Source organism: Zerene cesonia, chromosome 14 (genome assembly GCF_012273895.1).
Source record: "Zerene cesonia ecotype Mississippi chromosome 14, Zerene_cesonia_1.1, whole genome shotgun sequence".
In the NCBI taxonomy this organism is placed as follows: Eukaryota; Metazoa; Arthropoda; class Insecta; order Lepidoptera; family Pieridae; genus Zerene; species Zerene cesonia.
Genome location: NC_052115.1, coordinates 6,025,391 through 6,051,215, shown reverse-complemented (window position 1 = coordinate 6,051,215; position 25,825 = coordinate 6,025,391). Strand labels below are relative to the sequence as shown.

The 25,825-nt window shown below is 33.0% G+C and overlaps 2 protein-coding genes across 11 annotated transcripts in view; one reads left to right on the top strand and one right to left on the bottom strand.

The window, feature by feature from the left end:
- Positions 1-25,825, bottom strand: part of LOC119831868 (transient receptor potential cation channel trpm) — a 163,958-nt gene that overhangs the window by 100,477 nt on the left and 37,656 nt on the right. The window contains exon 1 of one of the 10 annotated variants that reach the window (XM_038355432.1): positions 8,347-8,502. The exons of the other annotated variants lie outside the window; for them this stretch is intronic. Coding sequence (XP_038211360.1) covers positions 8,347-8,376 — 30 coding nt within the window. The 5' untranslated portion in view covers positions 8,377-8,502. Of the gene's footprint in view, positions 1-8,346; positions 8,503-25,825 lie in introns of those variants that run through there. 10 annotated transcript variants of the gene reach the window in all.
- LOC119831869 (venom carboxylesterase-6-like) lies at positions 16,929-21,502 on the top strand. The gene is made up of 3 exons (XM_038355435.1): positions 16,929-17,125; positions 19,412-20,664; positions 20,823-21,502. The coding sequence occupies exons 1-3, from the start codon at positions 16,961-16,963 to the stop codon at positions 21,088-21,090; spliced, it is 1,686 nt and encodes a 561-aa protein (XP_038211363.1). The 5' UTR covers positions 16,929-16,960; the 3' UTR covers positions 21,091-21,502.

Below are 25,825 nucleotides of genomic sequence, written 5' to 3'. Positions count from 1 at the left end.
CGGTTCTGTGTGAGCGATTGCGCAGGTGGCGTGGCCGTAAAGCCGTAGAACACTCCAGAAAAGAGGGACATTACACTAGGAATTTATGGATGTATGGATATTTGATACTTCACGCAACAACTATTGAACGTACTTTGATGATACTCGGCTGTGATGTAGCTTATGTACCAGGATAACTCCTATGTTATAGAAGAGTCATGGATTCATCTGCGAGTGAAACTGAATTGTAATGTATCAAAGATTTATGTTTAATTATATATTCAAAAAACTAATGAAAATCCCTTTTTAATAAAAACAGTTGAAAGTAATTCGTTAAACGGTACATCAGACAGAATTATTATGAAATATGTAATGTAAAATGCTAAATTGCAAAGTAAAATGCATTAAAAACTCGTGAATTTATGAACGCGATACGGCGCGGGTCAGCTTACACTGGTCAAGGTGAACACGGTCGTTTAACTTTTTTAACGTGATTCTCCCGTTTCATATAATTAACGTCAAACTGGGGCTTCACTGAAAAAGAGGTTCTATTCTTTCAGTGAGCTTTTCGAGCGAACGAACGGGGAGCTTTATTTTTTTAATTTAATGATGATTTCGTTGCGCAAGACCGATCTTACATTATTTACATAGCACGTCGACGTATTGAACGTTTTGGACCATTTTGGGGAGGTCTTGTCTTGTGAAGGAAATGAAAATTGAGGTCACTGTTTTCATTGTTAAGAAAAACATAACAATGTATTTTTGCTTTCGATTTTAAATGAAAATATTTGGAAATTAAGAACTTTTAAAGGAATTAAAAAGTTACAACTTTAGCTAGCTTCGTGATGATAACAATATTAACCATGTTTTCATCCGCGAATAAACCCGGGCAAGTAGTTCTATAGGCTATGTGTTATCCTGGTATATAGTAAATATCATTGCCAAATATGATCAAAATCCGTTCTCTGGTGTTCGCGTAAAAAAACTACGAACATATATACTTCCATCCTCACAAACTTTCGCATTTACAATATTAGTAGAACATAATCAATAAACACTATTAAAAACCTACAAGTATATTTGAATACCTACAACATATGACATTAAGACAAGCAGGAGGAAACAAATCACTATCTCACTCAAGGCTTAATAAAGGATCAAAAGTCCAAAACCAACTACTGAAAGAGTAAGTGAGTTAAGTGAGTGTCGATCTTTATTGTTTTGTGAAATCTCAAACGATTTCAATTTCACACTAGCTTGACAAGGTGGAAAAGCCATTAACTTTTTGCTTTGATACGGAACAATACATGTAAAAGGTAAATCTGATTGGTTGATTTTATCAACACACGCACACTGCTGTGCTAAGACTCTTGAACATTTGGATCTGTGTAATTATGATTGATATTGCGATAGGAAAGTACGTCGAAAGGTAATCTTCTATTTTTGACAATGACCCCAAACATACAAATAATATAATGCATGTAGACAATAATATAAAATTGGAAAGTTTTACATGAATATCCTATCTTCTATGAAACACCTTATTACGTCAACTTAATTAATTAAAAATATAATATTTATTTAAGAGGTATATACTCGTACTATATATGTATACAAAAACTCACATATTAAAATTACATTGATAGGAATAATGATTATGAATAAGTAATAGCCGTTTACTTTTAATTTATATTATAAATGAAAATGTCATTAAAACTGATTTGAAATCTTTATTACTACTTATCACTACTTTTTGAATTCCAGATTGAACAACATTTAAATTAAATTCTTTAAAAACGAATCTATTTAAGTACCATTGAATGAGAAAAGAAATCTAATCTAGAGACCCGGTAAAACCCACTGAATATTTTAATGAAACATTGCTATGGCTGTTAACGTTTGTGTGGAAAAAAACGTGTATAATTTAACTACTTCACTGTTTTCCAATTCTTATATTTATAATCCAATAGTATTCTTGACGCGCTTCCACTGCCATCTCTATTTTGTTTTACGATAACATTTATACATATTCACGAAATAATTTCAAATGTTTATATGAAATAATATTACTACTTTTCTAGATGAAATTTGGCATCCTTAGGTTAAACATTTTAAAATCATGTCTAGATGTGCTATCAATTAGAAAAATCTAATATTATATCAATAAATATATAATTTATCAGTTTTGGTAGAAAACTTTGCGAAACCACCTACCACTTTTTCCTGATCCAATAATTACCAAAATATCAGGAAATACTTAAGATATATAAGACCGTATTTATGTTCTAACAAATAATTGAAAGAGTCGCATCACCATTTCACAATATGAATATGCCATGTCAGACTAAAAAGAGAAATTGTTCATTCACCATTCGTTAATTACGTGGCCATCCCAGTTGACCCTTGCATTGGGTTGGAATACGACTATCTGAAAGAACTGTAAACCGATGGTAGTTCCAGTTATACTGGACGGTTTGGCACAAAGAGTATACGGATCTAGTTTGGTCAGAACAATTAGTTTGACAAATTTTAATGAACATTGGATAGTACAGTGTAATATTTTGTATTTTGGTATCTAGATAAACTTATACAAGACGATTCTGTAGATCTTGCAGGATATTTCCATTTATTTTTGTAGTTGTAGGTTGTAACTTTGACTTGCGTTTAACTAAATATTTTTTAATATTCATTTAATAACAAAATTACTTAATACATTTATATACAATGCCCAACACATGCATATTATTTTTTTACTTTTATACAAGATTTCGTTACGGAAATAAAGTAAGTGGCCACAATTAAATCATTGAAAAATCATTGACTAATGTTGTCTATGTTTTCATAAATTTAATCCCTATCATAAAGTTATTTCATTACATCTAATTTCATCCCTTTACCCAAGAAGGAAGAAGGTTTACGATGATAATGTCGTCCATTTTATCAAAACGAAGAAATCCGCAGTTAAACCCTAGTACTTACAAATATGTAAAGTAAAAATATAGCATTCACATAGTGACACTAGGTACATCAATTTGCGTGTATTAAACACTATACTTTTTCTAGACACGCAAAAATGTGCTTACCTGTTAAAATTATAACTCGACAATTTATGTTAATGAGACTCGGGTACCATGTGTCGTGACTTTTATTTCTGTGCTTATAACAAAGGCTGAAAATTTAAAAATTTAGGCCAGTAGGTAATGTTCATAGTTATAACGCTTTATAAAGTTAGTAGTTAGTTAGTTATAAAGTAAGTTAGTAGTTGCAGTTACCACTATCTTTTTTAAAGCCGAGGCAGAGGCGGTAGTATATTATACTTCAGCTTGCTTCTCCTATCGCACGTACCAAAGCTAAACTTCACGTATTGTATATAGGCTATAGCAATCAGAGGTCATACCATATATTTTCAACGGCGAACAATGCTTCAAATCGGTTCATAGTTACTAAAATTAACGCATTCAAACAAACCCATCAGCTATATTATTCAATATACCTAGATAACAATGAAATGATCGTCGGAGCGTGAGATTTGATATTTATACCATATGGTAAAAAGACAGAAATTTACGGCATAGTATAGAATAGATAATGACTAATATTTGAGATCTTGGCATTAGTTCTGAAGAGAGCTTCATACTACTTCTATTCCTTAGAACCGTGTTGAAAGACAAGAATAAGAATAGTCTATTAAACATTTATATCTATAATTCTACAAATAAACACATGTTTGAACATGATCAACTTATACCCAATATAATTGGACAAAACAAATTATTAGATACATCTACATTTCGGATTACTTTTTTACATGTTGTAGTCGAGTACTCTTAGACGCGTTTTGGGCCCGTTCGCACCGGGGTAATACCACACCTCCACAGAAGATCAGCGTGAAATAGCATATTAATATGTTTTGTTCGGTGAGTGGGGGAGCCGAAGGCCCATATCCTTTTCTTTACCCTTCCAAATCCTTGCCTCTGTACCTCTGGTCAATTCTTTCTTAATCCCTTTCCAATTTGAAGTCAGCAATCCATTTATATGTACAGGTACGGTGGTTACGATTACCATTAGGCGACCCATCAGCTCCATTGCCGACGATGACATAAAAAAAATATTCAGTATTTTTTCCTGCACTGAAATACGAGAGAAGCGAAGCCTAAATATTGCAACAGCATTACCATTTAATCATTTACTCGGTGAAAAGCATGTGGTCGTTCAATATTCAACCCGATTGAATTAATATCATTACATGTTTACTGAACAAGATAATTCGCGGTTAACAGAGATTACGCATAAATGAATATATTTATATATTATGTGAATATCCGAATTAACTCCAATAATCCGGATAATACGATTGATATGATATTAGATTATTTGCAAACAGATTTGGTAATGATCTACGGATAATTTAATTGAATCTCAGCTGTCTCATTGCCGCAAACATTAGTTCAATTTCCAGGTTACTGTTGTTGTGTAATGGCAAGCTTCAAAGAAGGTTCATGAGGATTTAAAAGCTAAACTCATTTCGATATCATTGCCGACAAATATCTGCGTCATGTATAGCTAGTTTTAACATAAAACCAAAAACGATTTTTATCGATCGCTCCATTGAAATGGTACCTTATATTATAATGTTCGATAGAATATTCCTATTCTAAAATAAATAAATAACCCTAACAATATAACGCGTAAACAAAGGCCACATGTAAACATCAATTTGTAATAGTACACACAAACATTTATAATTCTCATAACCGAGGCTTAAATCAAATAAATCTCATTAGTCTCCAGTCACAGGAAATCTCAAATCGTTTCGAGTCAGAGATTAAATTTTAACGATAAATATTCATTAGAGAACTAATAACGGCTATTACTTTTGTTAGAAATCATTCATTGAACTCCTAGTCATTCTGGAAACTCGAGTTAAAAAACTTGCGAAAAAACGCTGAATGATGATACTTTCTTCTTCTTTTTTTTGTTTAAAAATAAAAATAAACGATCTTCAGATGTCAAAATCTCATTACGGTTAGTAATTTCGAATTACTAACTTGGTTCTACTGTTCCTGTTCCTGTTCTCGGATAAAAATTGACCATATAGTGATAAATATGAATAGAAATGATCCGCATTTTTTAAGTTATAATATATACCTACGATTCACACCTGAAAAGTCTATATATGTTACTTTTTATTAATTGATCATTGGATAAACCTGCCAGCGTATTTGTAATGAGACTTTTCCCTTATTTTATGCATGGGCACGTGATGATATCTCTGGGCCCTAGACCTTAAAATTTATTGAAACCTCTTTAGTGCTGATAATTGTATGAAACGTCGATTTAAATGTTAATGACACAAACCTCGAAAATATTTCATTAAACTTGTACCACCTCAATTCATTATTTGAATAACCCTACGGTTTAAATTAATACATGTACGTGATCTCTGAATGCCACAGGCTCTCTATGTAACACGAGCGAAGACAAAGCGGACCATTAGTAGTTAATATACTCGTAGTTATAGCTTAGAAACAAGGATTCGTCCCAAGGGACCAAGTGAAAAACATAACATAGCAAAATTAACGATTGTTTCTGTACGAAATTTTCAATTTAAATATTATTTGTTGGTCTATTTAAATGAACAGTTTAATTTCGCTTACTCACCATTTTGCGGGATGCTATTATGAAATATTCAACAGCGGGATTTTGTTTCGTTGGAATATTATTTGAATTAATACGCACAAACTCATACGTTATTTTATATTTTATATTTTCCTTGATATAGATAGCAGAGTCGTCATGTGAGGTTGGACGTAAAATGAATCTTTCAAATTCGAATATGAATAAAAACCATACCATTTTCTTGTCTTTAATTCTTAAATTGTTTGAGTTTTTAATTTCTAAGAACCATACTTTTATTAGAATATTCCCAAATATATAGCACATACCTACACCTAAAACTTTACACATACTCATTAAACTAAAGAACCTTGCTATAGCTTTGTGAAACTGGATGATACATGAAATAGGAATTAAAAAGTAATGTTATTCTATCCGTATGTATGAGATTATTTAATTAGTTGATGAATGTATATTTTAAAGTCACATCCAAATGTATGCTTTAAATACGTCACTCCTATTCGAGTCCTAAATTTAAAATTTGACTGAAGTAAAAATTCAGAAAAGTTCCGTTCTATCTGTGAATAGCTAGGAATATTACAAAACAGAGAGTTTATTACTTTGTACGTCGTAATTCGCGTCATATCCGACTAATACAAAATTCTAAATTTTTTCGTCGTTTATTAGATCGTTGTATTAACTCCTTATCCGACTTAGAATCCCGGAATCCTCGCTAATAACTCAATAATTAAAAAACGCTTTTCCTTTTACGTTTGCTAAGGCCATCCGTTTTAATTGGAATAAAACGAAAAAGACTCCATCGTCCTATGAGTTGCCAGTGTAAAGTCGATATTTCGCTGAAAACCTCTTTAATACCTGTTGAACGAATGGAATAATTCAGCATAATTGACGGAACTCTTTGTTGTATGACACAATTGTTCACGTTTTAATTATGTATGTTGTTACGCTCGAAGACCGAAAATAGGTACTCATTAAGCGAAAATATAGATGTTAGGAAGAAGCACTGTGAAATGTCCTTCTCTACTTGTGGGTTTGCATATATGTACGTACTAGCTGTGACCCGCTGTTTCACCCGCGTTGCCCTATCCCGTAGGAATACCGGGATATAAAGTTGTCTATATGTTATCCCAGTTGTCCAGCTGCCTACGTACCAAATTTCATTGCAATCGGTTCAGTACTTTTTGCGTGAAAGAGCAACAAACACACACAAATCTTTACAAACTTTCGCATTTATAATATTAGTAGGAATGAGTAGGATATTAGTAGTATAGTAGGAAGGTAGAATATGAGTGAAATTATGGTAAACTAATTTATGCTCAGAACTTGTCGTGGTATTCTACATTGCCACAACGCGTGTGTACGTTTTCATTAAAGCCACAATATTTACTTTTCCTTTTTTCTGTGACTTTTTTGCAATGAGCGTTTTCGCTCTTACTCCTTTCGCGTTACTTATGTCCTATGTAGTAATAATAGATTATTTATATATATTAGTAAAAGTTTCCCTTTAGTTATGTAATGAGTTGTAAAAGTACTTGCTTTATAAGAATGATGATTATATATTTTAACGTTTCTAGACGAAGCAGTAGTGTAAGAGCATCAGAAGAATAAAATACCGTAAAGCAAACGATAGTTTAACATCAGTTCAAAATACAGAAGTTAACTAACAAGCAATCTTCTGTACTCTCGCAGGACCCCATTAAAAGTTATATGTATCACTGAACAAAATTATTAATGACATGTTCGCTGTAAGGATTTTTGAGATAAAAACCTACTTCATTCATTTGTAATTGTACGAGGAGTATGGGATAATGGGAAAAATTGTTTTATACCTAGATCCTACTTATATAATAGACGGAAAAGTTTATAATAATGTTCGGATGGTTGTTATTTTTTCACGCGAAATCTACTAAATGGATATTAATGATATTTGGCAGTGATGTATCTTATGTATCAGAGCCACACATGAGCAATAGAAAATATATACTTTGATCCGTCTATGTGTGCACTTAATGGCACAATGGGATGAGAAAAAAATTATTTAGATCTTATATATACAAAAACTTTAAAGTCATGTAAGTATTTCTGTTTTTTAAACGAGTTAATTTACTACTTTATCAAACACAATTTCATATTAATATTTAAATCTTATTATATACGAGCAGTCTGCCCCGGCTTCGCCCGTGGTACATGTATAGCGTAAAGCCTTCCTCAAAGAAGATTTTGTCATAGAATCGATAAAAAGATAGATAGAGTATATAAATATGTAAACGTTAGATCTTATACTATGTATTACGGAGCTCTTGTCATAAATAATTCGAGAATATTCTGAAATAAACGCACATTATTGATAAAAACGCGGTTGTAGAAATCTTTTATCTCTTATGACATACGAAACTTTAGACACTATCCAAACCTTGAACAATAATAACAGGATTTCTTTAACAAAAACCATTTAAATGGCCTCTGGTGATTCCACGCCATAGAGCAATTACCGGTTAAATCACCCAAACAAATTCCTTTATTTCGAGAATTTTCTGTGATAAAATTTATAGAAATCTGTACTCAATGGGTTCAAATTTTTTCGTGAATTAAAATTATATTTTATTTTCTTTCTTAACACCGAACAATCACGCTTTAAACGTTTAATCACTGTTACAATCTATTTGATTTTGATAAAAATAATAATGCACAATAACTCTAATATTTTATGCTTTAAAGAAATTCGGTTACCTTAATATATTTAAGTGGTCCTGTAAACATAATTTCACATAATCCACATCACAATATTCACATATTAAACAAAAATCTCATTTAATTCTGAGCACATTTTGCGAATTTGTTAAAAAATTGGGAATCGCAAAACATTGTTTATTTTCATAAAGACCGGCTGACTCACACGCATATGCGAAACGAATGAACATTCTCTACACATTTCGATGTTATATATCCGTCTCTTTCTAATCTATAACATTATATACCATTGACACTCTCGCATCTCATTCTCGATCGAATGCAATAAACCAGTCTAAAAAGACCTGACCCAGATCTTATAACTTATGCACTTTGGGAATAGAGCAAGACTACTTGAGATCATAACATTGTGGTTATAGTTATTTGTGTAAATCAAATAAATTCCTTCAATATATCAAAATAAACATTTACCTAATAAATTATACATTAATAAACGCAACACTACTTTAAATTATATCTGAATAAATTTCTTGTCAACCTTATCAATAATTTAAAATATCTTTTAAATGATTGATATCATATATCTAGAATCGAAAATTATTTAAGACTAGTTGCGCCCCGCAGTTTCTCCCTTGTAAGTCTGTATCTCGTAGGAATATCGGGCTAAAAAGTTGCTTATGTGTTATTCCAGTTGTTCAGCTGTCTACGTTCCAAATTTTATTGCAATCGGTTCCGTAGCATTTGCGTGAAAGAGTAACAAACATACACATACACATACATCCATCCTTACAAACTTTCGCATTTATAATATTAGTAGGATTGAATTTATGCCTATAGGTGTTATATGCAAATTAAGTGTGCCTAGATATTAAGTAATTAGTGCTTCCTGGCACCTGACCTTGGCCTCTTAACCTCTGACTCAGTAATAGGAGCACAACTCGCTTCGCATGTGTGTTTAATGAACTATTAAAGTTCAACCCTAGCTTTATCCATAACTAGACTCGTCACAGCTCCGCCCGGATATCAAGATTCCTGGTTTACCCCAAGGGAGCATTTAATAGAGATAAAAAGTTAAGTATAAAAAGATATATAAAAGATGAGTATCATATCACTCCAGTCAGCACGTATCCTGTCTGTATACCAAATTTAATCAAAATCCGTTCAGTAGTTTCAGTGTGAATGACGTACAAACATTCAAACAAACAAACATTCACATTTATAATATTAGTGTGATAGTGTGATTATATTATTACGAATTTAACTTCTTTCAACTAGAACAAGTACTGTATGTTTTCAAACGATTATCCCAGTCAACGGAAAGTGATTTTATCGTTACATATCGTTTATTTTCCAATACTTATCAAAATCCAAATGCTTTGACCTTTCAACCCACGTCTAATGTTCCATCACGCGTAATGACAACTTTTATTTTACATGTATTTTCTTCAATCGAAACGACAATTCCGACAATGTGTCCTAAAGAAATACTAACTCGTACTTATGTAAGAAATTGCTTCCAACCCCAGTATAGAGACAGAATAACAAAACGAAACTCAGCATTTTAGCTTTCGCGCCAAATTCTTAAATGCTTTTATTAGTTTAGACTTAGATTACGTACGTGCGATGTAACACGTATGAAGTTAATTTAAAACCCTATAAAATGTAGCAATTTCACGTATGTACTAAAAAGAATCTAGAATCTACAATCGCAATCGAGCATATAAAGGTAATGGCTTGGGGAAGACAAAATGGCGGACCGCACAAATAAGCTCTCTCTAATGATGATTTATAAGATGCTTTCTCGGTACTGTTTAATGAACTAGAATATTCTGTACACTTGTATATAACCATACTAGCCGCCCATCCCGGGTGCGGTCGGGTTGGCCCGAGATAAAATTGAAGCCTATGACATTGATAGATAACGCAGCCTTTACTAATTACATCCAAAGATTACCGCATACAACGTCACACACTAACAATATCAAAAAGCATGAAATTATTTATTATAAATAAAATTAGCACCTTCATTCCCTTCCATAAGAGAATTTAATTGTATTTCATTCAAAAAACAAAATTCAAAAAAATACTTATTCAATGGAAATATAAGAAAACAAAATAGTATTCTGAACTCTCGAACCGCGGTATCAAAGTCACGATGTGGGCCAATCATCCCTACTAATATTATAAATGCGAAAGTAACTCTGTCTGTCTGTCTGTCTGTTACGCTTTCACGCCTAAACCACTGAACCGATTTTGACAAAATTTGATATGAAGATAGAACTGAACTTGGGAAAGGACATAGGATACTTTTTAACGCGAAAAAAGGGTAGAAAGGGTTGAAAGAGGGGATGAAAGTTTGTATGAAAGTTCGTTATTGTCAAACCGATTTTGATGAAACTTGGTATGAAGATGGAGCTAAACGTGGGAAAGAACAAAACATACTTTTTAATACGAAGAAAATACTCCTTACCATGTCGCGCGATATAAGCGAATTCTACGCGGGCGAAGCCGCGGGCGAAAAGCTAGTGAATAATATATGGTTCGCGGATATCGGATCCTGTATCCGTAATTACGTAAAATGTGAGAGCTATTGCTACATTTCCTTATATTTATCATCCCACTTCTGAAATAAATACAAATGTTTTAAAAATAGTCTTTTTGGAGAACCTTCTTATTTATCAATGAACCTGATGGTTCGTTTTCAATTTCAAATATATTGTATGTGTTCTTATACAGATATTATGGAAAATCAATTGGCTTCACTCTACACTTTTTTGTATTTGTGTCTCTTACCTGTCTTTTTTTCCGTTGCATCAGGTTTGAAATCACAACAATTCTAAAGAAGTTTCACTTCAAAAATGGTACGATAATGTAATCAATGTACTGAATCATATTTTACATGGGTAATACAGGTATTGAAGTTAAATTATAAGAATCACCATCGTACAAGTCAATATATCTATCTATAACGACTGTTTTGTTTACCACAGACTTTCTCAAAAACGAGCGCAGTCGAAATTGTATTAAAGGCATAAAAATTAAATTCTAAAATAATATTTTCAAAGAAAAATTTACTCTCTTCGACTACATGTCTGGATGCAAGCCAGTTACGACTGGGTAAATGCAACAAATTGCCTTCGGTTGTGGAGGCTGCTCTCCAATTTGCTATTATATTCATCTTGTATTTTCAATCAGAGTACGTCATTAATCCAATGATCCTTTGCGGTTGAGTAACTGAAGATTTATATAAAGATTCTTGAATCTAGTAATAAGCTATGTTTTTTTTTTTTTTTTTTATAAAAGAAAGCGGACAAACGAACAAGTGGTGCGCCCATTATCGAGCGATCACCACTGCCCATGACCCTCACAAGAGTCCCTGTGAAGGTGTTGCCGGCCTTTTAAGGAAGAGGTAGATATTTTTTTTGAATTTATCCGGATTGTAAGTTGCCGGGAACAACGACGAAGTAAGACCATTCCATAAAAGGGTTGTGCGAGGCAAGAATTGGCGCGAAAAGCGAACTGTACTCGTGCGCCAACGGTCTAGGTGATGTGGGTGGAAGTTAGCCTTATGACGGGTGGTACGATGCTGGAATTCCGCAGGAGGGATAAGATTGAATAGCTAAAGAAAACACTTTAATAAATTTGCTTGAAGTCATTTTAATGTTGTATGCATATACCCTCTGCGTTGATGTTTAAATATTGTGTATAAAAAAGGAGAATAACATTTTTCATTTTATCACTATGGCGCGATGGTGATGGATTTTAAAATTGCTCTTTTGTAGAAAATTAAAATTGTACTATTCCATGTTTTTATCACATGTTTTCTTTTAGATAATTATTATCGATGTTAAAAACGAGCGAACCCTATAAGGGAACTCCATGAAAAATATATGCACGTAACATTTATTTCAAGAGAAAACGTTAAATAATTTTTATCGGATGGCGTATTGCCAAAAAACAACCATGTTTGCGTATTACGCAAACGCCTCCCGCCAAATCGCCTATTTGAGCAATTTTAAAATTAAACTTAAATAATATGCAAAGATGTTTTATATCTTATTTGTTTAAGTTCTCTGTTAGAATCGGTCAAATAGGCGATTAAATTTTCAGCATCAAAGCTCGAATATATAAATGAAATTAACCCTTAATACTAAGCCATTATGCCTGAACGTGACGCGCCGCTTAATATTCTTATAACGTAGTAAAGTAATTGAAAATCTCGGTTGGTATTCGCGAAATTGGGAAAAAAAACCTTACCTTGGATGTTGGGAAAATATTACAAAGGTTTTTAATTGTACTCAGTATATTTAATTTTTAGTTTTATAGCATTGAAATCATACTAATATTATAAATGCGAAAGTTTGTGAGGATGTGTGTGTTTGTTGCTCTTTCACGCAAAAACTACTGAACCGATTGCAATGAAATTTGGCAGTGTAAACAGCAGTTTTCTAATAAAAAAACAGGTAAAGATAATAGGAACGTCTTCAACACACGTTAATAATGATATATCGTATTCTATAATAAGCTATAATAAACCTGTTGCAATTTTAATGTATCTTAAAACAAATATGCGCATATTTTGTAATTAATAAAAGATGGGTTCATAGTAGTATAATTTACTCTTAGTCTTGTATTTGATTATATTAAAACTTTCATAATCTTGCCGAAAACACCATGTATACATCCGTACAAACCCTCCTACATACCTTGCAAAGATACCATAGTAAAGTGAGTTGCACTGATATCATATTGAACTATTTTATCATTATTTTATCGTTATGCGTGACTGACAGCATAGATATCATGGTATCAGTCATTTCTGTTTATTTTCGATGAGTTTCACCGATGTTTACTCAAAAAGGAAGTTACTTATAGCTGACATATTTTACACCCTATGAATCATCATTTAGGTTCGTTTCGGAGTATAAATTATAACCAATAAAACACATATTATTTTTGCTTTACTTTGTCATAAACAGAATTCATTTTCATCTTTCATTTTACCACCCTCGAAAGCGTTCAGTTCAATATAATTTTGTAGATAGCTGCTTTCATTATCATTACAACAATATGCTGACGCCATGAAGAATAACGAAACGTATGCAAATTTATTATTAAAAAACCGGCCAAGTGCTACCGACCACAGGGTTTGCAGGGAATCAAAGCCCACAGTTTTATTATAACAGTTACATAGTAGATCTTTTGATTGCATTGCCTTACAATAAAGTTGATTTTATCACAGGCCAAATGACACTAGAAAAAAAAGGGCGTTTGACAAACCGACAGGCGATCAGATGAACAACAATGCAACCCCTTAAAATAGTGAAAAATCATTTTAAAAATGAATTTAATCTTATTAAGTCACCTAAGTGTGCAACACAATCTTAATTGATAGATTAAGCTATACCACAGATAATATCATACTATAGTAGTAGTTATAACTAGAACTACAATGTAACTATTCAATTAGCTTGCCATGCATTGACGTTAATTGATGTATGTGGTACTCTACGTCTAAAGTAAATGAAGTAAGCAAATATATTATTATGTTCACGCGATTGCCGTGATTCCTTTTGTGATTGATTTTGAATTGTTGTACCATTCCAGAATTTGGATTGGTACTTCCCTACCAGGGGCGGCGGTGATCTTTTTGTATAAAAGAATGACGTAAATATGCTTTTCAACTGATGTTTTTATTGATTACTAGCTGTTCGCCCTGGTTTTATCCGTGGTACATATATAGCCTATGTCACTTAGTAATTGCAGCTTTGTAATGGTGAAAAAATTTTTGAAATCGGTCCACCCGTTCACGTGTGAAGCGTGACCAAGGGAAATAGGGATACATTTAATATACATATAATCAGATTTTCACTATTTTATTATACAATGTAAACTTAGTAAATGAATTAAATGAAATACTAAAATAAGTTTAAATAGAAAATATTTCCAGTTACATTTCTCAACATATAATACATAAAACGTTTCTTTTACCATACTAAAGCAAGAGCTGATGTCTCTATGTGAATTCCATTTAATTAACTTTTAGCCATAGCAGTACGCAATTGAAGGTGTGTCAAACCCATGCTCTTCGTAATTAACCTCGCTATTTAGCTACGCAAAAGTGTGTGTAGTCCTCCGGGGGGGAAATAGTCAAACTTTTAAGTGCCCTTAATATTTAAAATGTTGTTACGAGAATAACAGCTCTAAATCTAAATATTTCATTAATCTAACAAATTTAAATCCTACGAATATTATAAATGCGAAAGTTTGTAAGGATGTGTGTGTGTGTGTATTTGTTACTCTTTCACGCAAATACTACTGAACCGATTGCAATGAAATTCGGTACGCAGACAGCTGGACAACTAGAATAACATATAGGCAACTTTTTATTCCGATATTTCTACGGGATACGGACTAACGCGGGTGAAACCGCGGAGCACAGCTAGTAAATCTACAGTGTGAAAGAATGAAGAAGAGGTACTGTTATTTTCTTACTAGCTGCGCCCCGCGGTTTCACCCGCGTAAGTCCGCATCCCGTAGGAATATCGGCATTTAGTTGTCTATGTGTTATTCCAGCTGTCCAGCTATCTACGCACCAAATTTCACTGCAATTGGTTCAGTAGTTTTTGCGTCAAATAGTAACAATCACACACACATCCTTACAAACTTTCGCTTTTATAATATTAGTAGGATAGAATAGGATAGGATTAGGAGGATAGGATAGTAGGATTCAACATTCATAAGTCACTTATTTTAAATATCATCAAAATTCCTTTTTATATATCCTTTTCAATCAACAGATCCATAACAAATAGGAAACTTTAATTATTTTCAAACAAGTCCCAATAAATTTACTCCACAAGTCGTGTATCCAAGTTAAACACTAGAATGACCTAGTTTCCCTCGTGCTCATATCTGGGCAGTTCAATCCCAAACTCAAAACTTTATATTCTAAAACTAAAAAAATGCGTAATGAAGCATCAGAGTAAATTCAAGTATTAAAACTAGATTTTCTTGTTGCGTAAAACCAATTTTCACGTCCTTTTATATAATAACAAAGAGTAGAAGTTATGTTATGCAATGTTTGTCGGCAATGGTTTATAATCTATTCGAATTATTATTTTTTTATTAATTAGTCGGTATTATAGTTATATATGTATAGACCACTAACTGCGCACCGCGGTTTCACCTGCGTAAGTCCGTATCCCCTAGGAATATCGGAATATAAAGAAATTGCCTATATTATTAGTTTAGTTATTCCAGTTGTCCAGCTGTCTACGTACTTAATTTCATTTCAATCGATTCAGTAGTTTTTGCCTGAAAGAGCAACAAACTCACACAAATCCTTACAAACTTTCGCATTTATAATATAAGAAGAAGAAGAAAGATTAGTAAGGACTAGTAGGATTACCGAAATTTATACTACACTAGACACTGGTCCCCGCTCCGCTCGGATATCAAGATTCCTTTTTTATCCCAAGGGAGCATTTAATCGGCATAAAAAAATGTATATATATATTATATCACCCAATTCAGCTCATAGCCTGTCTGTAAACCAAATTTCATCAAAATCCGTTCAGTAGTTTCAGCGTGATTGACGAAGAAACATCCAAACAAACAAGCTTTCATGTTTATAATATTAGTGTTATAGTAGGCATTGTTTTAATATATACTCAAACAATATTTATGTGTATTTTGTTTATCCTATGAAACCTATCTAGCTTCAATATAAAAGGCCCGTTACAAATGATAGGATCCGCAATATACTACTCATAGATTATGAAATAATAACTTTTCAGAACATTTTCTTTACAAGGAAAAATCTTCTTTTTGTAATGTCTCGATAGATCCTTTCTGAAGGATCTAAATACTCCTTCTAAACATTGCCTCGCCTCGATGACTTGTACAATTATTCTTAGCGATCTGATATCTCAAAAGATGCAGTTTCCCAAGGGGGAAGTCAGGGTGACATACAAAAAAATACCCTAAATCAGTTTTAAATTCTATAAACTTAAGTCACGTCAGAAACAACACTATCCCGTGTTGTTATAGGAATCATTAGTTTCATTACTAATTATAACTAATTATAACGGTGATTTAGTTATACAAATCTGAACAATTGCCGTAATTACATATGACGGTTATTACCATACCGATTTATGGTGCAATTACTTTAGTACCCTGCTTATTCACGTACCTTCTACAATTTAAACTTATACTCTTGGCGATAAACCATCTTCTTCAGACAATACATGAAAGACAATACAATATATACCTATGTATTTTCTTCCTTTCTCTATAATGTAAAATGCTTATTTATAAAAAATCTAGCATGGCATCATCAGCGAATCATTCCTATATGCACAACAAACATGTGTATTGCCATACCCCACTATAAGATAAGCGTTCAAAAGCTGTTAAAATTTCAAACAACTGAATTTGCAAAAATTTCACCCCACGCCCCATATCCACTTGACATTTATGAAATCCCCAAAATGTTCTTCGACTCATGTTTAAAGATCTCTGGTTTGTTATTTCTTGATGATATCATCCACGATACAATATCTACGCTGATAAAAGTTTTCTACAATCCACATTTTGCCTTCGCCAAAGTCATTCCGCACCGGAGCGTTGAGGTGCGCGGACGTCGAAAATGTTAGTGTTTTTGTTTTTGTTCGCGATTGCGTATGCGCAAGATAATCTCTCTGTAAACACGACGCAAGGTGTTGTTATCGGCAGCCGTGCTAGCGATGGAAACTATTATTCGTTTTATGGAATACATTATGCCGGCTCCACGGCTGGGCAAAATCGATTCAAGGTAGTTATGAAGCATTTTATTTATATTTATTATGTATGTGAGCGTATCTAGGCATGCGTTTGTTCATACGCATTACGTCACACGTGCCTGTATCGGTTGGTATTGCAATTTCATCGTAATTTTACCACAATTTGCGAAACCATAAAAATATATAATATCGTTCAAAAGGCATAACAAATAAAACATTTAGAGAGTCGTATAATATATGATAATCTATCTATATACATATAAATTAATCGCCAAAAGTGATGCTAACTCAAGAACGGCTCGACCTTCGGGCTAATATTTTTCTAATGTTTTTGTTAAGGCACATGGAAGGTTCTTATGGATGAAAACACGTACCACGGGTGAAGCCGAGGCGGACCGCTAGTCTCATACATAAATTTGCCGATTACAATAACTTTTTGACGCAAATGTTTAAAGCATCTAATTGTACTAATATTAAATTGTTAATTTTTCACGAATGTCCTGAAGTTTCTACGATAACAGCAATTAGAGCGAATATAAACGACACACATGCAAACGATAAAACGTTTATGTGTTTTGATAATACATTCATTATAGTTTTTTGCTAGCTATCCTAACGCTTGTATCCAGGTGTATTTATATCTTTAACCGGCGTTCCGCCCGACTTCACCCGTGGTACGTATTCCCTTCTATATCAAAAAACATTAAAAAAATCATCAGCCGAATTGGTCGAGCCGTTCTCGAGCATTAGGTGATTAACTGCTATTAGGATGAGCAGTGCATGTCAGATTACAAACGCTTGGCATTTTTTAATTTTAGCTGTTACTTTATAAAGTAGCGAAAATTATGCAACAAATGCATACGCGCACGATTGTTTCATACCTCGTATAGGTAGATTTTCGAGCAGATTATTCCTTGAGATTTCAACTCAACTATTAATACTACTCAGATATGTAAATATTATACATCTGTATTTAAAGCAACTCGAATAATCTGTCATATTTTTTCATATACTCATAATTAAAACTTGTACATCCGGAGACTCTCTTCACATAGATCTTTGCTATTGAGATTGAGCTACTGACAAGGAGTCCACTCCTTAACATAGGTTAAGTGTCAAAATTAGCGACGTAACTCAATGAGTCAGAACACGATAAGAACTGTTAATTCTTAAGTCGTGAATGTAATTTGTGCCTTATAGGCCATTTGACATACCGATATAATTTTGAGCTAAACTACGTGGTATTGTCAATCTCTTCTCATTACTTCTGGAAGAGGGCAATACATAATGAACATCATCAATCCTATAAGGCTATTTATCTTAGCCAAATGAAGGAAGATCTCATAAGCGACAATTTTTTTGTTTCTTCGTCATGCCAGCTTCCTCTCGACGATTTCCTTTGATGTTTGGAATAATTATGATTTCAATAGCGTGCTATTAAACTGAAAAATACTTAAGTTAGTTTAGGGCTTTCTAGTGTCGTTTCGATAACTTGACTTTGATGAAAAGTAAGACCTTAGCCACCACACAAATTAAAGAGCATTGTATTTGTTAAAAAAAAGAAAAGGATAATATGTGTGAAACACATATATTTCCATTTACATATATTTCGAAGCAGTGGTGGCTAAGTGGTGAGAACCTCGGACTTCAAAATCGATAAGTCGGGGTTCGAGACCGGGCGAGCGTGCAGGAAATAAATGATTTTTCAATTTATCTGCGCATGTAGATAACATTAGCACTGCTTAAAATGGTGAAGGAAAACATCGTGAGGAAACCGGCATGTCCGAGAATCAAAAGTTCGACGACATGTGACATCTGCCAACCCGCACTTGGCCAGCGTGGTGGATTATGGCCTGAACCCTCATAGGAGGCCTGCGTCTCAGCAGTGGGAACATATAAGGGCTGATGATGATGATGATGACATATATTTCAGTAGAGTTGTAATGTAGTTCTAACATTTACAGTTCAAACAACTTTATTTTTGCGAACACGTTTCACGTTTCTCAATTAATACAATTTCTATTATTTAATAAAGATATGACAAAATGTATATAAACAAATATCCTTTAACTCAATTAGGTAGGTTTAAAAACAATTTCTTACCAATGATTCTCAAACATTTATACTTACATGTAAATAGCATTCAATACAAATAAATTGAATAAATAAAGATTCGATAAGCTTCGAGATATAGGTTATGTATTATCTGATAAGATTACTTCCAAGTCAATGCAAGCAAAATATGAAACGGCACAAATTTCACGGCTAATTTATATTTTATTAAAAAATACAACTAATTATTATATTTATATTTTCAGGCACCTACACCAGCACCTGTATATCCTGGAGACTACCATGCCATAGATACAAAAATCATTTGCGCCCAGCCTACATCCAGAGGTCTTGTTGGAGTCGAAGACTGTTTGGTTCTCAATGTTTTCACACCGAATGCAACCACCAAAGACAGACCGGTGCTTGTCTGGCTTGAAAGTGAACAATACACTACCACTAGACAAAAGTTGTACTCTGTAAAGAAACTTGTAGAGGAGGACTTAGTGGTCGTTTCAATGAATTACAGGCTATCAATATTCGGATTTCTCTGTTTAGGTGTGCCAGACGCACCAGGTAATGCTGGCCTTAAAGATGTTATCCAAGGATTACAATGGATTAAGAACAATATAGCTGGTTTTGGTGGGAATCCAAATAATGTTGTATTGCTTGGACATAGTTCAGGTGCTGCAATTGCCGAATTGATAACTTTATCGCCTCTATCACAAGGTTTAGTTCACAAAGTCATCGCTATTAGTGGATCAGCACTATCTCCCTGGGCGGTAGCATATGAACCAATCAAATATGCAGAAAGTTTAGGCGAGAAACTTCAATATGTTGGTAAATCACGAGCACAACTCGCTGCAGCGTTTGCCTCAACCGATATAAATGTCCTTGCACCTGTACTAAATGACTTTGAGTTCTTTAACAACACCCCCCTTTTTGCACCGTGTATTGAAGATAGGAATCTCAATATAAACGATAGTGTTTTAACCGACGCTCCTATAAATCTATTACGCAATGGCAATTACAGTCACGTTCCATATATTGCTGCTTTTGTTGATAAGGAAGGTACCATAAGGGCAGAACAAGCAGCTTTCCGTAATTGGTTGAACAAAATGCAAAACAATTTTACAGACTTTGTCCAAGTCGATCTTAAATTTGAATCGGCGCAAAATAAGTCAGCTGTAGCCCAATCAATCAGGGAATATTATTTTGCACAGAGAGCAATCAATATGGAAACTATTGAAGATTTCTTAGATTATCAAGGAGATACAATGATACTAGTTTCTGTGATAAGAGGAATAGCAGAAAGAGCGGCAACCTCGAGGTCTCCAGTGAGATTGCTTGAGTTTGCCTTCCGTGGAACCCATCACTCAGATTGGGCTTATCCCCAAATACCAGTAACTGGAGCTAAGCATGGTGCGATGCTAAACTATCTTTTTGACTTTGATTTACGTTCAGGCGACTATCCTGTACAGAACTCGTTATTGAAACGTTTCTCTGCATTTGCCAGAAATGGGTAAGTGTTGAAACATTACAAATTAATTTATCGAACATATGACTAAACTTTTAAAGCATCATCTACACAAACATTGATATAATTTGGTATACGTTTGTTATTGTGTTATTCATTCAAGATTCTTTTTCACAGACTAAAATGAAAATTTTACATTTCAGTGACCCAAACCCAGCAAACACAGCAGTTGTTTGGAATCCTTATACAGCAGCTTCTACAATAACATTGCGTCTCAGTGGAGAAGATACCATATCATCTAGCCATAGTTTCCAAGAAGAAGTGAGGGTGAACGTCCATCAACAAAGAATGGGATTTTGGAATAACATATTTGCCATACACTATACCCCGCCGCAGGCTTCCTCAGCAGCTAGGATTATAAGTCTCACTTTAGTTCTTATTTCGTGTGTGCTAGCGTTGAAATTGTTATAATATTTTTTATGAATTTTAAGTGTTAGGCCTTAAGAATACAGTGTTAAATTGCATCATTATTTAAAGCATTTTGTGACGGAAAAGAGCGATGTTTTGCGATAAGTTTATTTGGGACGATTTAATCAAACAGTATTTTTTCGAATACGTATAAAAAACGTTTAAATTTAAGATATACTAATATAAATTGAGAATCATTTTAGCAAATTGAGCATTTAATGCAATATTGATAAGGACTTTTGTGTTTGTTGATTTACTTAATTATTGCGTTATCGTATCCACTCACGACTATTAAATGTAAGAAAGAACGTGACCAAATTAATAGTTATTATATCGTTTTTGTAGTATTCATAAAGGTTAGTTACTTTTACTAGCTGTAAATCTAGACAAAATAAAATAAAATCGTTTTTTGTTACGTTCGCTTTTAATTGCAAAAAAACCTTGTTCAAATATAAATAAAGTTAAAGCAAGAACCAATATCGCAATATACTTATAATCTAGGATTATTTTGATAATAGTTATGTAAGTAAACTTATTATGTTTAATGTAATGGATAATAGAAAAGATAGGACGAGAAATTAATGGCTTGGCAGACCTAACAAATTATGAAATAGGGTAAAGATACAATTTTTCTCTATCGGCCATAAATATATTTCCCATAGAGCAATATTTAATTTTATAACGTTTTAATAACACAAACATAGCATTAATTATAAATGAAAAGAGTTCTTCGAAATATATAAATATAATAATAATGACATATATTTTGCGAACTGTTGTTTGACGTCAATGACGCTGAAACTCCTGAATGGATTTTGTTGAAATTTGGTATACAGACAGGATATGAGCTGACTGGGTGATATAATTGATTTTTATCCCGATTAAATGCTCCCTTGGGTTATACCAGGAATCTTGATATCGCTGCGGAGCCGGGACGATAGTCTAGCAGGGATTATAATTTTGAATGCTTAATAATTTTCAAGACAAACAGGATTTTTATAAGTTACATTACTTATAGCAGTCATATTCTATTAATAGAGTACTTACTTAAAAGACCCTTAATCGTTCTCATTCATACATTTACCAAAAACACATGTGAATAGTGAAGGCACTTACCTGTAACAAGAAAATATAATTTAAATCGCAACAATATACATATAATAGAAATAACAACTAACGAGTAAAAAGACTAAGCAAGCAGATGGTGGAGATTTTAATAAAAAACAGGGTTCGAGGTTAGGCGAGCGTGCAGAAATTATTTTTTTCAATTTATCCCATCCAATTATTTTTTTAATCAATTATAAACTCTTTATGAACATTTTTATGACTATAAATTCTGGGCACCTAGATTTTTATTCCTCAAACACTAGAGTTAAATCGTCGGGATTACGTTAAGTCTAACTTCAAAAACAGAATCTATCTAGTTGCGTCTGCGATTGATGGATGACATACTATCTAACATCCTCCAATTGCCACCCTCCGTTTCTCTATGGTCAGTTATCAAAGAAGCATTCAAGTCGTAATCTAAGTTATTTTTTAAGCGGAGAAATCTTACCTCCGCCTCCGGGGGAAGAAACCGTGAGTTATATCAGATTCCTACCGATATACCTAGAATACTGTCCCAACTTAGGAGTCTTAAATGTACTAAGTAGTCTTAGAGAAATGTTCTCATTTCGAGCATTAATTGAACGAACGTTCCGTTCAATAATTATTCCCCCCTGAAACAATTTCTATAAAACTATTGTCATGGCAACCGCAACCACAACACCTAAAATTACAATTATCCGTACATAAAATAACGAACTGCTTCATAAACGAGAGCAATAACTTAAATAACCCAGTTTAAAACACAATTTATTAAACAAAACCTGGAAAATTTTACTTAATTATACTAATTAAAAATAACCAGCTATACCGCTCTGATTACGCTTACGTAAATAATAATTTGACACTTAAATATGAAAACGATTAAGAGTTAGTTTTAAATTTTTATCGTTTAATTATTTTTAAGGTTAATATGTTGCCAGCTTATAAAACAAAGAGGATAAGGAAACGATTGACGATGGAAATGCAGGAATACAGTGGGAAGGGGAAAGGGATACAGGTCTACTGCTCCCGCGCTCACCGAACGTAATAGGATCGTATGCATTATTGGGTCTCCTTTGCGAGTCGATACAAATGTGACATAGTCAATCTGTAAACCAACATGCCGGATTCATTAAGAAGTTTTCCTTTATCGAAAGAAACAGTAGCAGTTTTTATCAAATAAGTCTCAATAGGTAACATATCTAATAGAGACGTAACTTTTAATACCTTTAAATAAAACCGACGCAAATAACTAGTACTTCAACAAAGAAAGAATAACTTATATACAAAAATTTGATTCACGTAACAAATTATCTGAGATTAGTTTTGTTATTGTTTGAAAGATTTGGCCTTTCCTTGTACAAACACAATAAAAGTTCACACAACACATGATTCTTATATCAAGAAAAGAAAAATCTACTGCGAAAATCCCTTAGTTGTAAGAAAAAATAACGCTGGCCTAATTTCATCCTCAAGGGGCAACCTGTTGGACGCTTACTGAGATAATTCGTAGAAAAATGAGAAAATTTGTGCCCAGAGACAAAGAATAAATGAAACATGTACCAAGAATGTCAAATAAACGTATTTAATTGACACTATTGTAGTCATAATCTATATTTCTATTACGTTACCGCTTTCAATTTACGGTTTTATTCACGTGATATTAGATGACAAGCAACCTATCTAATAGTACAAACAAATACAATACAATGTACTAAGTACATTTGTCCTTACTAATATAATAATTTTATGAAACTGTCTTTTGTTTGTTGGTATTGCATTCACGTATACGATTTTTACGCTTATAAATAGTTAGAAGGTTAGAGAATGAAAATGCTTCCTTTTACCGCAATGAAACATCTCTTTTCTATGAGAATTTTCCTTTGCTTATAATATATTACGCATATATTGCCTATATAAATCATACTAACATCTGCTACTAGTATTCTGTGTACTCTTATAAACGCTAAGGCGTAATTAAATATCTATATTGCATGTACTGCAACTATGAAACAGAGCTCTGAGTAAATATAACTAAAATCCCAAAGAAGTGCAAGCCAAATAATCCAACTTTATTATTACCGACGTTTCAACATGTACCAATGACTGAAAAGTCATGCAAGCGAGTTTAGTTGTAAATTCTTCGTTCGCAAATACGGACCGAATTCGATTAAAAAGCATGCATTCAGAACGAAAGGTGCCGTGAACTGGTATTGTGGATTTGTGCCGAATAAAAATGTACGATGAAATGCTGTTCAAAGGTGCATAACAATGCGCGCGATCTTTGTAGTCAATTAATATTGAAAATGCAAAATTTTGTTAGGTTTCTATAGAATTAACTTTTTTTTATTTAATGTGTGTATAGAGGTTAAACATTAGGTTCATTGTGAAAAATATATAATAAGTATATAGAATGAGAGTCCGTAGTTCCATTTTTGAATTCATAAATCAAATATAGTCTGTGGAATACATCAACAATGAATATATGAACGATGGCTTTTTTTAATTTCCCGCCAAAGTTAGGTATACATATTTTCGATATACGTTTAATATTAAGTAAGGTCGATAATCATTACATTGCTATCAGTTTATTAGCTTGTATTATTATAGTCATCTTTTAATTATAGCCATATTGAGATGGATTGGACAGACAGCGATAGTTTGATTTGTTAAAAGAAAAATATTCACAGCGGATATTATTGTGAAAGTGAAAATAAGAATTCTATTCAATGACACAAATAAGTAACGATACACGTACACGATAAAAAAGTTCTTTCACAAGCAGATACCTAATTTATGAATGATAGACGTATTTTTTAAGCAGTGGTCAAATAAACGAGTCTGGGTAAATCTAGATGAAATAAATAATAAAAATACAGATAAAAAACAAGCAGATTTGGGTATCTATCAATAGTTACCTCACCCATGTACAACTAAAAAGTTTATTCGTCTTTTACAAGACATTCATACTTTTACTATTTATTATTACTGATCAATTTTATGCGTTTATTTAGTTAACCACTTATTAACGAAACGAGCTAAATATTTTAAACACATTCTCCAAAAGTATGCAGAATTTTCAAGGGTAAATTTATTTCGAAAGCAATAACCGTGTATATGTCAACTTTAACATTATATTATACACATATGATATATCATATCATTACTTATGAAAGTGTTTCATACTAATTTTATATTAAAGCTAAGTACACAGCAGTACAACGTAAATAATGATCAAAACGCAAATATTTGTTACACGAAATGACGAATTGCAATCCTTCATAGAACAAGTATGTATCATCTTTACAACGCAATGATGTATCACTTTAAACATATACATATTATAATATAACCTACGTCCTACAAGCATTAAAAAGTGTGCGCCACAGTTCCTAATTACCGTCCCGAGCTGCCAACAACACGACATGTGCATCTCGGGCTCGCTTATCCCCCGCACCTTTGATCCGCCTAAACGTCCTCCTTGAACGACCTGTGGCTTAAGTTAACTCATACATCATCTACGAACTTTACTGTAATGAAAAAATAATAATGCCATATCGACCATCATTGTAGTTGTATTATTATTATGTGTATCTCTCCATAATACTCGGGTACCTCCAGAAGGAAAGCACCCGGTCTTTTGGAAGGCTTA